The following is a 17788-nucleotide window of genomic DNA, read 5'->3' as shown; positions in this document are numbered from 1 at the left end:
TTAATTTTGGTATTCTCTGCATTCTTCTGTACTTTATTTACAGTATTGACAATCAGGACCTTCTTAATTTGGTGATTATTTCCTTTATTCTTATGCCTTCTATATCTTATTTAAATTAGAAACCAGTTACTCTATCTAAGGGGTTAAAGAGTTAAAACATAATATTTTATTGCTTTGTAAATAAAATCTTAAAACGTTGATTATGTACACAAACTGTGGTTGAGAATGAAATTCCAGTTAAGAGAAAAGATGCAGCAGCATGGGATTAGTAGAGTGTTACTTGTTACCAGTTATATCATCCCTTTAATTTTGAGTTTTATCTTCAGAAAGTAAGGAATAATTAACAACATAAGTTGTGTTGATTCCTCTCTTTGAGCAGAGTACTTCTTCTGGAGAATTGCTGCCATCAGCTCATGAACTGTCACCAATGGAAGAGTTCTTTGTCATGCCTCAGTTGGAGAAACTGTAAGTTACTAGTTTGTTTGTTAAGGTCCCTGTTTTTCCTTCATTTAAATTTAATGCATGAAGTTTGATTCTAATGTGATCACTATTTTGAATTCATGATTTGCAGACCACAATTGTCCCTCGTGTCGGTTTGGATGTTCTCCAGGCAGACTTTGGGCAGATGCTGGATCCTAAGGCTGTGGAGCAGAAGGTAAATGGTTTCAAAAAAGGGTTTAATTCCTTTGGTTTAGTTCACTGTGAATCAGAGCTCAATTGTTTATTCTGTTTTCTGTGTTTACTTTATACAGACAGTAAACATCACAAATCATACAAAGGGAAAAGTCACGTGCATGTGGATGAAAGGTGAAAACTTGTACTTTTTAGGTCATTAACAATTGTTGTTTGCCCATCTCTAGTTTGAGACCTATGATTTAAATTGCAAATAAATGTTACATTGTGATTTCTTCTTGTGTTATGTTTTGCTCCTTTTTGTCTGATAGACACAACAAGGAATATTTGTGTTTCCCCAGATGAAGCAGACATCCTCCCTCTAAAGACTGCATCATTCCGAGTGACATTTAGACCAGTAAGTTATTTGATACTGTCAGTAAACACTGTCTATGCTTCTTTCATTCACTTGGACTTGGTTCATTTTTGCCTTTACTGTCTGATTCTGTTTACAGTTCAATTTGTAATTCTAATTTTTTTTTTAATAGAATGCTGCTAATCAGGTTTTTAGTGCTGACCTGGAGTGTTATACATTTTATAAGGTGAGGGATTTATTTCCTGTGCTGGTGTACCTGTTAAGAAGCCTAAATTTTTTCCAAGCTCATAACAACCATTTATTTATTTGTCATGAAATCAAGGTTTCTGATTCAAATTGTTGATTTTGAGATAGCAAACTGCAGTTCTAGTTCAGTACCCATATAACTGATTTTCATTTGATAAATAGAATTTACTCCTTGTTTCCTTTGTACTTGCTTCAAACACTTCACACTTCAGCAATGGAAGTTATCACTCAGAATGAAGAAATGCATGTCCTTGCTATTACTTTTTATTGCAATTTTCCAGGGGATTATTCCCTTAAATACACACCCCCCTCCTTCCTCTTCTGTCGAGAAGGGGACACCCATGGTGTCACAATCAGAGGCTAGGAATTGTGGTAAAAAATCTTATTCTTTGTCAGGCAATTAACTTGAGAGTTCTGATAGTGTCATTAAGATGTTTTTTGACGTTTAATTCTCTGCCTATCAGGTGAAGTATGCCCTTGATATTGAGTCGCACCAATAGTTATTATAATATTATTTGTATTTTGGAACAGAGTATGAGAGATTATCGACTGGTTGAAATGTCCTCCCTGGTGTCTTTCGCTCAGTGCTACAGGTTTGTGCTGAAATCAACTTTAATAAGTAATTTGAACTGAACTCTGTTTATGGTTAGATTCAACGATACAGGGCTTTAGTTCTGTTTTTGTTTCCATATTCTGTTATTAGCTTAAGTGTTTTGATGTTACATCTAGAATTTTCATTGATGAAACATCAATGAATCCAAGTTCCTTGTTTCACCGAAAAAAATTGATTGGATTTTATTTTTAGGACTCACATTTGCAATGCGGACTGAATCATTTTATCCCCAGAAGTCAATGGGATGTACAACAGCTGGTAAGTGATAATTTAGCCATTCACACCAAAGCTAAAACACACGTTAAAGCTGTTTTTTCAAGCATGGTTTGATGTTTTCCCCATTGAAGATTCTCAAACTGATTATTCAGGTCAACCTAATTTTAAGAAAACATTTTGCTTGTGTAAATGGGACAAATGCTTCACTACACTACCCTTGTTAGAATAATGCTGTTCCTAAACTAATGGATAGAAACAGTTTTAGTCCACCATAATGTATTACTAGGTGGTGCCAGTATGATTGTATTCTGTTAGTTGCCAAAGCATATGATTAGTAACTTGTTCCTTTTTTGGAATGTTTAGGTCTTTCCAGCCACTACTGTGGATGGCATGTCCTACAGAACACTGCTGTTGACCAGCAATGGGCAGAATCCGATCCATTTTGCATTTGATGACAATCTGTTAAGGTAGTTACAAAACAAATTGTAAGATTTTATCTTTATTTTTCTACCTTGGGTCTGGAACAAGTATGGTTGAAACTAGAGGAGAAATAAGTTATAGCAGTCTGTAAGAAACCAATGGAAGTGGGAACCTTAGCAAAAATTAAATTAAAATAATAATAACTTCTTACCAATCAAGCATAAGGGCTGTACTGGGAAAGATTCACCTGAGGTTGTGACAGTACAGCCGAGCCCAGCAAAGTGTGTACAAAAATAACAGCGGGCCAATAATTCTTGGTGTGGCTTTATAGCAAGTGAGGTTAGTCAGTAGTTTAGTGTGTGGCAATCATACCACACTGCTTATTTTGAATTTGCAGGCTTTTGCAAACAAAAATACATGGCTTATGACACAGCAATACATACAATCAAATGCAATTTTTGTCTAGCAAGTGACATTTATTTTGTAACATGTGATATATGAAACTTTGTACTGAGTACTTTACAACTTTGTTTGGGAAATAAGCCTTGTTGGATCAGCAGAGATTCCATCTCTAAAACTCAATAATCAGGTTGTAATCTTAGGACATTTTCGATTGAACCATTACTCTTTGATTTGAATCCATAATGGCATGGTTATCAATTATGAACAGCTCCTTGTTATATTTTGACTAAGATTTACCAATCCATTAGTTACTGCTTTGAAATCAATCTTAATTTAAGTATCTCTGTTGTTTTAATAAGAGTAAAAAGTTCATGTTAAGTGGAAAACCAGGTGATTTGTTATATCTGATTGTAAATTTTTGGGGTTTTACAGGGAACTGTTCATTTCAAACCAACCTGTTTAGGTACAGCATCAACAAGGCTGTTTGAGGTCAAGAACGCTTCCAGGATTGCACTGAGGTGTGTCCAATGTTCTCAACTAAGGCCACCTTCCCTTTCCCCATCAATTAAAATTTATCATTTTTCCTAGAATGAGGAATCTAGTAATGTCAGTCCCTTTTATAATGAACCCCTGGCTCAGGAGATCTGGGCAACCAGCAACCACTCCCTGTGTACCTGACATAAAATAAATTATCCTTATACATCCTTATTCATAAGAATATTAATGATTACTGATATGTGACGATCAATTCAAAACTTCAATGTCCCCTCCCTCCCTACAGAATAACCATCATCTGAATGGAAGCGGAAGTGGTAGCGGGTTGAACCTTGCATGACTGGGGTGGGTGGGAAATTTGTAGAGATGTGTCCAGTCTCTCCAGCAGAATACAAGTGTTATATCCTTAAATATCAATGTATTTAAGGTAAATACTTCACGAGGTTTTATAGCTTGTTTTATAGCTTTTTTCTTGAGAAAAAAATGGGCACATTTGAACCCTTTTTTTTTTTTCCCTTCTCAGGAATTTGAAGAAACCAGTTATCAAAAGTTCAAATGTCAGGGGTTGGGGGGGGGGGGAAAGGGGCAGAGATGCTGAAGCTTTGAATTGATTGATGCAGTACTGTAATATAATGTAATTGTAATGTCAACAAACCTTATTTTACCCATCAGGTTTGCATGGAAAACCCTGGACCTCACTTAAAAAGTCTTAGCATTGATCCCTCTAAAGGAATCATTCTACCCGATGAAACTCGGGTGGGCATTTTAAGTGTACTGCAAATTTTTTTCTAAATTGTTAATTGTCTTTTAGGATCCCCTGTAAATTGTTACAGGGTCTCTAGTAAAACAAAACATTTTTGATGGTATACTGGCCTTATATACACGTCAGTTATTCTCATAAATTATATCTTCAATCAGGTTTTACATATTTGATAGAATTAATTGTTACACTGTCATAAGCCCTGTGTTGTAAATAATTCCTTATTATCTTACATTATAGGCTCACACCATCAGCTTTAACTCTAGTAAAGAAGAAAAATAGGTGATTAAGACAAAACTCACTGTCAAAGGATTGCAGGCAGATGCCCAGCAACAGTAAGGATTGTCATTTTCCTATCACAAGTTAATTTAATCATAATGCAACCATTCATTTTTTAAGGTAATTATTTGTTGCATGTGAATCTATGTATTACCAACTGAAGGGACTCGATTGGATTGTTCTCTGTTTGCAATATTTGTGAACTGAATATTTCTCTGTATATTCTTCTTGTATCTGCACTTGTGTTTATTAATTCTTTTGACAACTGCTCACTGGTATGTGATCTTTATTTAAGATGTATTTTGTTCGTATTCTTTTATTTCAGGTATCATTTACTCCACAGAATCCTGGTTTATACTCAGTGGATTATCTGGAAGTTATAGCTCTTGGAGCTACCAATTGTTCAGTTATAAAATGCACTGGAATAGGTAAAGGTAGTGATATGTTTGTGCTTTCATAGGCTCTAACAGCTCATAAACTCAGAAGACTAGTATAAAATGATTAAATAAATTATATATTCAGAGAAATGTCATCATTTGATGTTTATCATAAGGATGTGTTCAATTTATTTTAGGGTGACTTGAAAGGCTTTATAAGGTAGTCCATGCATAGAAAAAAGTTGAGATGGCAAAAATTACATTTGCCTAAAAGTAATGGAGTCTCTAATTGGCCACAGAATTGTTTATAATGGGGTTGAGGTTCTGAGAGCCCAGTGTCATAGACCTGAGTACCCCTCCACTCTTTCTTCAGTCAACAGTAATCTCACATCAATCATGGACATTGTGAACCACACTTGCTCTCTAATCAAGGAAGTTCCTGTTGAAAAATGTTCAAATTTTTCTTAATTTCAATCTGTTCTTTAGGGCCTGAAGTTGGTCTTGACTCTGACTATCTTGATATGGGAGTTGTAGAATCTAGCAAGTTTTCAGCTAAAAGTTTCAAGGTTGTTAACAATTCAGATGTTCCTGCAGCTTTTCAGGTCAAACACTTCTGGATTTACTCTCTTTATTTAACAATTATTCATGAAAGGTAAATAATTGTTTTGGTGTAATTGTTCAGTTACTTCCAAAAGAAATTGGTTATCTCCTTCAGGAACATTACTTCATTTTCCCTTGGTGCAAGGTCAGCTCCTTTGAGCACTAAATCATGTTTAACTTAGTGTTTTCTATGATATCTGGGAGATTAACAAGTTCCATAATAAGGGAATGACATCACCATAAGACTAGTACTAGAGCAAAAAGATCAAGTCCAATTTGATAATTAGTTAATCATGAGCAAAAATAACCAAAAAAATATTCACTGAGTCCCTGTTGCCTTTGAAATCTTTTGAAAATCTGGTAATGTATCTGGTGCTTATTATGTAAGCATAATTGCTATGCATAAAGGTCACTTATCTTAAGAAATTCCCATGTTTACAAAGTTTAACAGATGCTTCCACCTTCAGAATGCAAAAAAAATCAGCTCATGTCTTTTGTTAGATGGTTTTTCCCTCCGACCTGTTTTTCCCCTCTGGCTAAGTCCATTGGAGGGAGATCGCTATAGGGCTACTTATAATTATAATTTACAGCTAAACTACAGGTCTCGTTTTCCGATTGGTGTCATATTCTTCAGAATGGCAGTGTTATGGAAAAGAAATTGTTTTAGATAATAACTTGATATCAACAGATAAACCTTTAGCTTAAACACTTAATTGTTTGTTCTTATGTAATAATTTTTGCTTTTGTTAGTTCATGATTGATTGTAGTCAAAGTGTCTTCAAGCTGGAATTAACTTGTGGTCTGTTACCTGGCAAGGGTTCCCAGGGCATAATTGTATGCTTTTCTCCAACAAATCCAATTACTACAGGAGACTAACTTGTCTTGCGCAAAACCAGGTCAGTGTTAGTATTAAACTGGTAATATTTTCTGGTAGTTTAAACTGTAATCTTCCTAAAAAAAATTTGTATTCATCTGATTTTTTCAGGATCCATTGTTTGTTGATTTGTTTGGGACTTGTCATACAGAACAAGTGAAACCAGGTACATTCAATGTCAATGTTGATAATCCACTCCATCTTTAATACCCATGGTGAGTAACCAACTAAGACAGAATTTTTCCCTACAATATCAGTACTATCAAGCAGAATAGCAGGGGAATGTTAGTTGATCCACAACTAAATTATCAGTAATAACATAATAAGAACTGTATGCTGGGCAGTAAAGAGAATTACTAAAACTAGATATTGGAAATGGAATGGTTAATGTTTGAACAATTGCAATTGACTTTGAATTAATTCAAATGAGCATGAAACTCAGTCTTACATTTCTCCATCATATTTACTTTATGATAACAAGTAGGCTTCTGGATGGAGGTACTAGACAACTACCATAATATGTAACATGAAAAAATCAAAGGCTCCTTAGAGCAACCTCATGGTATGAATTTTTGGTGCCCTTGACGTAACCTGCGATCTGGCTTTCTTTGGAAAGTTTTTTTGATCGTGGGCAACACGTGCTGGCCCAATTATTGTGTTTGTACTTTGTAAGCGTTTTGATGGAGAAAAATTGTCGTAAATTGTGAATGTGTGAAGAATTAGTTAAGATACCAGCAGCTACAAGATAAAATCAACGAAGTTTGGTGTTAACCAATTTGCAGTAAGCTTAAGCCCACTTCATATTTGCGGTGTTTAGGTCTTCACGCACAAAATTTACAAGGAAATATGCAGCAGCAAGAGGGGAGAATTAACCTTCAGATCTTGAGAGTTAAAGTTTTTAAGATATTTAGGCTTCGATTTTGTTCAGAAGAGTTCATACACGATTTACTCAGTTGATAAAATAAAATAAAAGACAATTCTGTGTTTCAAAAGATTTGTACATTGTACAGGTGGAAGAACAATAGGACACGTAGTCCCCTACTAGGTTCATCCACCTAAACCCAACCCACCCATCCGACCCCGGGGAAGGACATCCATCACACAGTAATCTCGTGCGTCTCCTACCCCTCCTGCAGGAGATGGGACCTCCATTAATTTTATTTGTCCCTATCTGAAAAGACTAGAATATCTAACCACTTCTTGATGTTATAGAAGGGAAGCATAATTCTTCTCAATTATTTTAAGACCTTGAGTGTTGGTCCGGCCGTGGCTTGAACCCTCGACCTCCCACACAACTGTCCAGCGCTCTATCCATTGAGCCAACTGGGAGGCGGTCAGTGTAAGTGGCACCAAGCTTTTGTAACCATCCGGTCAGTCTTAAAAGATCGATATGATGGTGATTTGTTGACAGAAATATTGATAATGGCTCTATCTTTTTTCTTTAAGGAAGCCGGGGAGTTTACAGTGAAATTACATGATGTACTTGAAGCCCACAAAGCAGTCATGAATTATAAGTTGTCAATGGATGAAGAAAAACATTCAATTTCTAGGTTATGCACTCCTTATAACACGTTTTTGTTACATTGCAATGCTGTGGACTTTGCTGATGTCCTTCACAGAGTAAAAACATGTTTAATCACGGACAGTAATGTCAAAGACATGCTTCAAATTTCGCAACAGTTTTTTGTCACTGGAAAGCCAAAGACACAGCTAGAGGTGAGAAATTAAAGAGCTGTCTAGAGGTTACAAACATTATAAGGTCAACATCAAGGTTTTAAGTTTTTCAACACGCTAAGTCGGGAAATTCAATACTCTGAAAGCATCAGCTTGTTTATCAAAGGCTTTAAAAAATTCTTCTTTGAATTTTTAGTTTATAAATATATTCTTTGTTAAGCTATATACACACCTTTTCTTTTTTTTTTTTTTCTTTCTTTTTCTTTTTAACTTAATCTAAATTTTCATTCAGCACCTTTGATTTGTATGGTTTATCCTCTAGTTAAATAAGGAAGCCTATACTCAGTAAGCCCCCATGCAGCTTCTAATCGGCTTCCTTGTTGTTACCTAGCTCTTCAGTTCCTTTGATTTTGAAGTTAATTTAGTTAGAATAGTTCATTTTATCTTTGATGTATCATAAATTTTGTATTCGGTTAATTTTTTTACTGGTAATGGCAAACTAAAATGAATGAATGAACGAATGAACAATGATAATCATTAATTATAGTAGAAAACATATTTATGAAATGCTTTCGGTATGAAATAATCCCTAACCCTTTAATTTGACCCATACATGTGATTACCATCTAATTTCTCCTTACAGTATCACCCCTGAATCACACGTTAAGGTCGTGAGAATAGAGGAAATGATCACCATCTTTATTGTTAAAAAAATCCTCCTTGTAAGCACCTTAGGAAATGTATAGAGAACAGTATGGAGAATATGCAGGTGTAAAGGATTAGTAGTGGTGACTTTTGTTAGTATAGACACTGACTAAAGTTGTCCTTCAGTCATGTAATTTAGCTAATTAAAAGTGTTACTGTAAACTTCAAGAATGAAATGGTTAATTCATTAATTTGTTAATTCAAACATTGCATGAAACATTTCTTCCAGCAACAAATTCTTCAGCTGATGGTTGGAAACAGAACAGTGCTCTGCTCCACAGAGAGAGAAGGTAGGTCACCCTTAAAATCAACTGAGTTTCATCATATCACGAACTTTACAGCACAAGTATTAACTATTGTCTAAACTTGCAACTTTTTTTACATTGCTCCTTTTCACATATCTTTCTAATTCTTCTGTGAACACAGATGGTCAATACTCACTATCTGAGAAAACAGTTGATATGTTCCTGGAGCAAGATGTGCCAGTAGATGTGCTTGATGACCTGGTACTAAAACAATCTCCAGAGCACAGGAACCCCAATCCTCCTCTATCTCATTCATTTTCACAAGAATCGTTCACGCAGGTAATTTTAAACATCGAGAAACTAGCTCTGAAATTCAGAGAATCCCTTCACTGGCTTCAGAAAATTCATATTTGTTTGGTCCTTTGCATCAATGGGAATGGTCTAGTAGAGTGATATTGAGGTTAAAATAAGTGGGGAAAAAGAGGTAAGAGAGATTAAAAGAGTCGCTGTCAGGCTCTGCAGCTTCTCTTGTGGCTATGTTGCCCAATCACGGAGTGGCATTGGTGTCCACAGAAGCTGCAGGGGTGGGAGTGGCCAGTGGGTGTGTAAGTTTGGGGTCGTTTTCAGCATTGGCAAAATATAAGTTATGAACTACTAAGTGAGTATAATTTAACCTCTAGCATATAAAATGTGGATAATTCAATGAAAAATTGAAATCATGAAAAAGTGAAATCACTATAATTAATTACCAATTGTTGGAATGCCATGGTCTCAATTTTGGCCACTGTAAAAATTATGTTAATCACTGTGTATTGTCTGCTAATGAGGAAAGTTTTCTGAGAAAACTTAGTAAAATGCTTCTGTGTTTTTTAACCATGATTAAAACAGAGATTTGTTTTAAATGATCAAAGAAACTGGCGTTATCAGGGAAATCTTCATCCCCCTGGGTAATCTAGTATTTTAAAAAAAGAAAAACAGGAGTAAAGGAACATATATGTTAGATACAATGAAAATATATGAAGTTCATATATTTTGAACTGCGGTATTAGATAAGAATGATGCACGATCCTCACAGTAGATAGCGCTATTTAAGCAATAGCGAAAATCATACATATCTAATACCGCAGTTCAAAATATATGAACTTCATATATTTTCATTGTATCTGATTTATCACTTTCACGGGTTTATTACGAATCAACTTAACAGCTTGCTCCCAGTTGGCTTGTTAGCTCAATTGGTGAGAGCGCTGCACTAGTATTGCAGAGGTAAGTGGTTCGAATCCCGTACAGGCCTGATTTTTTTCAGGTCAGATTTCCGCTATTGCTTAAATAGCGCTATCTACTGCGAGGATCGTGCATCATACGAACATATATGTTGTACTTAATTAGTACATACTGTCCCAAACGACCTTCAGCGATTGTTTGTACAGTTTGGTTGAAAGCTGGATTGTTCAGTCCTGAGCTAAATAGCCATCTTCTCAGTGCTGATTTCTCTGAGGGACAGCCTTATCCACATCGGCAACGTTGTTCAATAGACTCCCGATAGCAACAAGAAACGTTTTAGAACATAATGTTTTTTGCCATAGTGCTAAGAAACATTTGTTTGCTAAATATTGGTCTTTAATCCACATGATATGTATTGTATATTTTAATATCTCATAAGTTACATTGATTAATTTTATTATTGTTATTATACTTTTAATTAGTTACTACATATATATGTATATATACTTAGATTAGATTAGTATTGTTAAAGAAGAGCCTCTTAATTGTTGGAATCTGTAATAAATCAAAATAAATCAAAATAATAAATAAATGAAAAAGAATATGAACTAGTGTGAAGTTAGGCATACCCTGTGAGCAGAGCCTTTTCTACTTTTCTTCTTCTTTTTAATCGATTCGAGGACAGGTTAAAAAGGCTCTGCTCGCAGGGTAAGTTAGGCATGGTCTTGACTTAACAAGTGATCTGTTGATTTGTTAATCGTGTACATGTTGTTTTGAAAACAGGATCAATTGCTGAAAGTTTATTGAGTTACCTCAGGCTTCTAGTGAATTCGAGAGATGAACTAGCTTTGTCTCAGGCCATCCATATCCCTCGCAGGGACTTGGCTCATAAACAATTTACAGTATTGAGGAAAGTTGCAGGGGAAAAAAACATGCCTATGTTTCAGGTACCACTCAATTTCAGGTGTTTCATTAAGGACTGGGCACTGAGCAAATTGACTGGTTTTAAGGAAGTTTTTGCCCACCTGATTTGACCATATAGAAGAAAGTTTATCTCATAAAGAAGTTAAGTCCAAAGAGTTTTGCCTGCCTATGAAAACCAGTTGCTCCCTTGCTAAAAACTTAGATGAAACCCCTGCAATTTTTTTTACAGTGAATATTATCATGAAAATTCTGCAATTATGAACTGCTATCAGCAAATGACAGTTATCAAAATAATTGCTGTGAAGACCACACATGCATAAAATATTTCTGGCTTAGCCACTTTTAAATAGACACAGAAGTTAAAGAGGGTGTGGGCTATACATTAGCAAAGTGTTTTCAAAGAGTGGAATCAATCACTATTAGACTAAGAGTGTTGCAATTGTAAGGGTCAAAATTTTCAATTCATTTGGAAAATTATCCCTTGGTGTTTGAGAAGCAATTCTGGCGTGTTGAAAGAGTCTGGAGGGTGAAACAAGAGGTGGCAGCTCAGTTATTTTTCAAGCATTTAAATCATGATTTTGATATTTTTACATGCATGTATATCATTGCATTCATCATCATCAGTTTATGTCATCATTGAGGACAGGTAACAAAGCAAAAGCTGTAATCTTTCAATCCATATTCCTGGAGTTCTTAGATACTTTCTAAACCAATTTCCTCATTCCAAGAAGTTGCTGTGACAATGTATACCTCCTATCTGTGGCTGATCCTGCCTTGCTTCTCAATAGATTGGCTCCTTGATAAACAACTGAGAGATAGGATTGAGCTGTATTCTAAAATGTATATAGTCTGATCCAGTGGTGAAAAAACAATTTTTTTCTCATCATTATCCTTAGCAGTTGGAGGATAATATTACACAGTTTTCTCTACTTTTCTTTCCTTCCCATGCCAACAGACAGCTGTCTCGTTTATTCTGAGGATACGATTGGGTGGAAAGAGTTATGCACCAATTGATGACAACCCACTTCTCCCATTAACTAAGGTATATATCAGTATATCAAAATTTATTATTCCCTTTAGTGTACCAAATAGAATTTTTATAAATATATTTCAGCTGTTAGTAGGTGTCAGGTCATTTTAACACAAGAGAGAATTTTTACTAAGCCAAAGAGTTCTTTGCAGCCCAGTTGGTGTAGACTTTTCTGTCCCATACTCATGGCTAATGTTTAATAACTTCCTTCATCTGTGGTTTTCAACAATTTTTTTTTACAGGGTCTTGGAGAGTTTGTGACCTTTTTCCAAAAGTTACAAACTGTCTGTGAAGAAACAGCAGATGCAAAGTAAGATAGCTGTAGATACATATTGTACACTATTTTAATTTAAGAACATGATCATTTCTGCAAAGGAAGGTTTTAAAACCAAGATCAATTTTGTTCTTCCACCAAACTCTCAGTGATAAAAATTAGAAAACTGTTGCATCTAGATTCTGAGGCGGACCCAGGGGTGGTTTGGGTGGTTCAGTCCAACCCCCTAAATTGTCCCTCAAAATGCTGGAAATCATGTTACCGAAGACCTCATTTTCAAAATCTCCTGGGGGAGCATGCCCTTGGACAATCAACGAACCGGCCCCTTGACTAAATCTTGAATGCATCCCAGTCAGATTAAGGTTTTTTTACAAGCTAATCATGGGAAAAATCCTATTATTTTGTTGAGCACCTTTCATTGGATGGGGTACTTCCGAAAGAAAAGCATGCACAAAGGAGTCTAACCAGTTAAAAGGATTGTCACAGTACTGCAGTAAAAATATTAAATACAGTTGACTGAGTGGTGAGATTGTCCAAAGTGATTGGCATGTTTGAATAAACCCTGTGAAAATAAGTTGTCTGCTTATCTTTCAGAACTGCTGTCTTAAGAATCATGAACATGCTCAAAGTAAGCATTATTAAATCCAAAGAAAAGGTTTTTACAAATGAAAGTATTGCCAAAACTGTGGAATCTCTGAAAGAAAAGGTGGAACAACTAAGCTGCAAAATATGTGATGGTGGCCAAGCAAAGTCATCCATGGCAGGAATGAATGTGTATTTCCTGATTCAGGCTGTATTAGATGAGCACGACTAGAAAAGTTGTCTCCAAGAATATGACACAAGGGACTTGAGGTGTGCTCTGATGACACCAGAAATACCTCATGGAAAATCAAAATTACAATCTACACTTAGTCAGTTCAGGTAAGGTGGAACAGTATTGAAAAACTCTGGGACTTTTAGACATCGCATGGCAAGCTCTAAGCTAGCTTAGTAGTAGACCAGCTGGCACTGGTGCAGATGTTGTCACTCTCTCGTCTTCCTAGCAAGAAATTTTCCTGGCACCAAGTGGAGAGACAATTTGTCTCTCCACTTTAACAGAATAAATCAGTAGGTAGTAATTTCTGCATCAAGAAAACCTTGGCAAGTTTTATGCAGCCCCAGTTTTGCCTGTGAGGTACAATTCTAAGTAAATTTTTATTGTCCTAAGAGAAGTTTTAAGTGACATGATTAATTTTTTCTTGCTAGAACACCTGATTCGGAGTCTTCAGAAGGAGCTGTCACACCACACAAGGATCAGCCACCAAAACACAAACCTGTAAAGGTAAGATACTGGTAAACCGTCCAGTGAATTTAATCAAGGTGAAATCTAAGTAAAGACACTTTTTATTTTATTATTTTGTTCAAAGAGGGTTATCTTAATTAATGCACCAGCAAATTATATGTTATGTTTCCTCAAGGTGCATCTTAGAAAAGCTTATAGAAAAAAATGCACAGTTTAGATTGTGTATATAATCCCCAAGTATGCATGGTGAACATGCAGTAGTTTCAAAAGAGAAGGCTGGAGGAACTTATTAGGTAGTAAGTAGAAAATTTCAAGGAATTATCAGTTTCCACATGAAGACATTTTACATAGACACATGAATTTCTGTGAAACAATTCATGTACCATAACAAAACAAAACAAAAACAAAAAAATCTGCTGGCAAACCTCTTGCAAAGACCAAGAGGTTTACCTTAGTTTATAGATCATGCCCGCAGACGCATTTTTCCTTAACTAAGGTAAAGAGATGTAAACCCAAAGTTTGGTTTCATTACTCAAACTGGAATTTTGGGTTATAATTACAATAGTAAAAATGAATTGACAGAAAATGATTTACATACAATTTGATGAGACATGGGACAATTTTTAGGGGATGAGATAACATTCAAAATTCATGCAACAATTTTAAAAGCACAAATTATCAGAACACCTTTCCATTTTATCTATCTGAATACTTTCTATATTTATCTAGTAGTTTGCTGCTACATGTACATGACAAATGTCAGTTGCTGTGTGCTTTTCAATGTGTAAATATTGAGTTATGAATTAAATTGAGGCGGTGAGAGAACAAAAGAACAAAGAAGATGATCTAGCAGTCACCATATCATGATATGCTAAGTAACATCACATGTGTATCACCAAATTAAAAACAGACTTTAAATCAAGACAGATATATTTGACATAAACATTCAAACTCACCTCACAATATTCTGTAACAATGCAGAAGAACTCTCCATCCATGAAACTATCCAAGAACTTGTCAATGTTAGGATGATTTAGCTAAAAAAAGGTGAAAAATTCAATCTGGCACTTGTTGTTACAAAGACAGTGGGAATTGAGAGCACTCTCCCAAACAGCTATGCTACAATACTTGTAGGGAATATCACAAGTTACATCAAATTTTTTTTTTACTATTTCTATGTCCACAATTCATCTAGCCTGCTTGCAGGCCGTAGTTGGTGTGTGCATGCAAGATTCAAGGGGGCAAATATATTTGGTTGCCATAATGGATGGGTGGAATTGATCTGGGAGGAGTGACAAACCAAAAGGGAGGAAAGAGGAGAAGAAAAACCAGAAACCCCCCCCACCTTGCCTCTCACTTTATCACTTGTCCGAGATCTTCCACCCGTCCAATATAGTGACCAAATGTATTCACCATGTTGAATCTCCCACATACCAACTTTCCCCTATGAGCAGTGTACAATTCATCATTTCTAGGCAACCTCAGAAAGTCTCAGTTATTTCAGTTAAAGTAAAAAAATACTGGATGTTCATTTGACAAATTTAAGTTTTTTAAGTTCAGGGTATATGTTGCTTGTTGTACATTATGCTCTCTTGCATATCTGTCGATTAATACGAGCTAAATTTGTAAACCTACATTGGATAACAATCTAGCTTCTCTCAATATGGCATCTACTGTTTCATCTGGCTGTAGCTCCCCCACAAATATCTCCTTCAAAACCTTCCTAAATGAATTAAGAAGATAAATTGTGTGTCAGTGATAAAAACTTTTTTACAGATCTGCTGCTGAAGAAGTTTGTTGAATAATGAATTTCTGATTCCTGTTTCAAGGTTGTTTTAGTGAACTCTACAGTTACATTACATAAATTCAGGTTTTTTTTTTCCATGGCATGGACAAATAAGCTTAATTGCTACTTGATTGTCCATTTGTTGAGTGATCTTGTTCCATACTAATAGCAGAGTTGAATCAGGGAGAATTTTCTTACAACAGCCCTTTGTTCCATTAAAGCAAGAAGAGAAGATTCATATGGTAATTTTTTAGTTAGAAACGATCTTACCCTGACAGACACGTCCTCGTTCTATCCACTACCAAGGTTAATCTGATACCTGTGGCTTTCCTCTAGACTCCAGTGTGTAAGCACAAATACAATCAAAATGCACCTCACTTTGTTCTCATAAAAGTTTGATGTGCATAAAAGCTTAAGCTTTTATCGTTTTCGACTTGCAAGTAGTAAGTAGCGATATGATTTTAGCTGGGTATATCCTATTTATTCTCTAATTCATTAGTTATCTTACTTAATTATTTAGACACGACCCCACAAGCGAAGTGTCGTTTTTAATACTTATCGTGTATAAATAAAGATTATTGATTGATGGATTGAGCGCAAGAGGTCACCTTCTCAAATATTTGTTGCAGCGAGTTCTTCATAAATCAATAAAGTGTTCACTTGCGTTATACATCTACACACACAGTTTTAGTTTCAATAGGAACTGAACATTTTGCTCTTTCCCACTGTTACGCATAAACAGGGGAACAATGGTATCGACATTCTACAAAGAAGAACCACCAAAATCATACAGTGATATTGGTCAATAAAGGTGCTGTAAACAAAAAAATTAATGATATCACACAAATGATAACCCTACGGCAGCCGGTGGAAGTTTTACCGCCCAGATAAGTCCGCCTGTTGCATACTTTTCGGACAGTTTTTTTTTTTTTTTTTACATCTACTACGCTATGGAAGTGAATGTATGTTACTCTTTCTCACCGGATGTGTGGAAGAGTTGACTGACAAACGAAGATAATTTTGATTCCAAACAGCCAGTTTTGGGTTAGTAGTCCATGTATGGGAATACATGGGAATACATTGGAATACATTGGAATACATTGGATTACATTGGAATACATTGAAAATATATACCGAGCTCAGGACATTTTACGGGGTCATACATGGACTCCTAACCGGTGAAAAAGAAGGCGCCATTTTTGATTTGATTAGTGGTGTTTCACCAATACTAGCGGGAACTCACGACTAAAGTTTCCGTGAGGACCTTCTTCAAGAGCCATTACGATGAAAAACCTGTGATGGAACGGACCTCTTGGATACATGGAGGGGGAAAGAATTCTGAAGGCGCTTCTGAATGGTGAAACAAACGATTTGTTTGAAGACACCAAGGTCCGTCTTCGCAAATATAGTTTTGCAATTATGTTTCCTTAAAGCAAGCTTATGATAGCTTTTAAAGTTTTGTGCAGTTTTATGATTATCATCAAGCTACAGGGAAACGATGTTGACTTTCCATCGATTGAATTTTAGTAAATGTGGAATACCATTCTTCTGAAAAATAATTGCGCACGATCGATGGAAAGGGTATTCGTTTGCCTTCATCGACGGGAGAATGTTTTACCCATGTAATACACTTGTTTTGCATACTGAACTTTACACATTTCCAAAGATACTGACAATAAGTAGAATTAATTCAACAATTAAGAGCTTCTTTCATCGGTGATCATTTCCGTTGGTGATCAATTCCGTTATTCTCATGTTCTCAAATTATGTGTGTTTTGGGGGTGACATTGTAAGGAGAAATGAGATGCTAGTCACCCCCAAGTCAAAGGGTTAAAAAAGGCGAAATCTGTTTAATATTTTTGTGAGTACATGAAACAACATTTTGAAAGATGGCATGATTATGTTTATGAAGCAATTCTCTAATTTTCTTTTAGACTATCTTTCTCCGCTACGATCACCCTTGAATGCCAAAAATGGCAGCAAGTTGGGTTGCAAAGTTGCAGAAGAATCTGTGTCAAAATACACATTGTTTTCAACCAAGTTTCTGAGATGGGCTATTGAGACTTTGAAAAAAGTCAAAGCAAAAGGGAAGCACCTTGATGAAATCACAAACTCCTCAAATTTAGGTAAGTGAGAGCTGCAAAATAAGTGTACAGAGTTTTCAAAAAGGATTGGCTATTAGCCAGTATATGGTTAGTTGCATGCATTCTGGGATCTTGGGGCATGCTGCCCACAAAGTATTGTTTCTGGGAGAGGGGATGGCACAGGGGTGAGAGGACTCACCCCCCCCCCCCTCCATGTTGTGATGCAGGTTCAATTCCTGGACTTGGCATGAGATGTGGGTTGACTCAGTTTTTGGTTCTTGTCCTCACTC

At 35.8% G+C, this 17788-nt stretch overlaps 2 protein-coding genes, 1 long non-coding RNA gene and 1 other non-coding gene across 14 annotated transcripts; 2 read left to right on the top strand and 2 right to left on the bottom strand.

Annotated features, from left to right (window-relative positions):
* The first annotated feature begins 2086 nt into the window (after positions 1 to 2086).
* On the top strand, positions 2087 to 13667 carry LOC148726033 (uncharacterized). 11 transcript variants are annotated; one of them, XR_015989897.1, is made up of 16 exons: positions 2087 to 2105; positions 2427 to 2530; positions 3318 to 3403; positions 4381 to 4475; positions 4745 to 4847; positions 5391 to 5448; positions 6147 to 6292; positions 6382 to 6436; positions 7516 to 7609; positions 7890 to 7986; positions 8879 to 8939; positions 9076 to 9233; positions 11998 to 12084; positions 12315 to 12382; positions 12941 to 13267; positions 13592 to 13667. XR_015989897.1 is itself a non-coding variant. In XM_088728362.1 (15 exons), exons 7-15 carry the CDS (start codon positions 6233 to 6235, stop codon positions 13158 to 13160), a joined length of 900 nt encoding a protein of 299 aa, XP_088584488.1. In that variant the 5' UTR covers positions 2087 to 2105; positions 2427 to 2530; positions 3318 to 3403; positions 4381 to 4475; positions 4745 to 4847; positions 5283 to 5448; positions 6147 to 6232; the 3' UTR covers positions 13161 to 13468. The 11 variants fall into 11 exon arrangements, 1 of the variants encoding a protein (XP_088584488.1); XR_015989896.1 differs by having other exon boundaries at positions 5283 to 5398; XR_015989894.1 differs by having other exon boundaries at positions 5283 to 5448.
* On the top strand, positions 10115 to 10188 carry Trnat-agu (transfer RNA threonine (anticodon AGU)). The gene has a single exon. It is a non-coding gene; the product is annotated as a tRNA-Thr (tRNA).
* On the bottom strand, positions 10558 to 12001 carry LOC148726034 (uncharacterized). Its single transcript, XR_015989904.1, has 2 exons — positions 11634 to 12001; positions 10558 to 10673 (listed from the first exon to the last, which is right to left on the bottom strand). It is a non-coding gene; the product is annotated as an uncharacterized LOC148726034 (long non-coding RNA).
* Positions 13668 to 14494: 827 nt separating the features above from the next.
* On the bottom strand, positions 14495 to 16485 carry LOC148726032 (uncharacterized). The gene is made up of 4 exons (XM_088728665.1): positions 16396 to 16485; positions 15685 to 15746; positions 15264 to 15351; positions 14495 to 14665 (listed from the first exon to the last, which is right to left on the bottom strand). The coding sequence occupies exons 1-4, from the start codon at positions 16483 to 16485 to the stop codon at positions 14510 to 14512; spliced, it is 396 nt and encodes a 131-aa protein (XP_088584791.1). The 3' UTR covers positions 14495 to 14509.
* Positions 16486 to 17788: the final 1303 nt, after the last annotated feature.

The sequence above is a fragment of the Stylophora pistillata genome, chromosome 7, assembly GCF_964205215.1.
Source record: "Stylophora pistillata chromosome 7, jaStyPist1.2, whole genome shotgun sequence".
NCBI lineage: Eukaryota > Metazoa > Cnidaria > Anthozoa > Scleractinia > Pocilloporidae > Stylophora > Stylophora pistillata.
The sequence above is the reverse complement of the archived record's forward strand: the minus strand, read 5'-3'. Positions and strand labels throughout refer to the sequence as shown.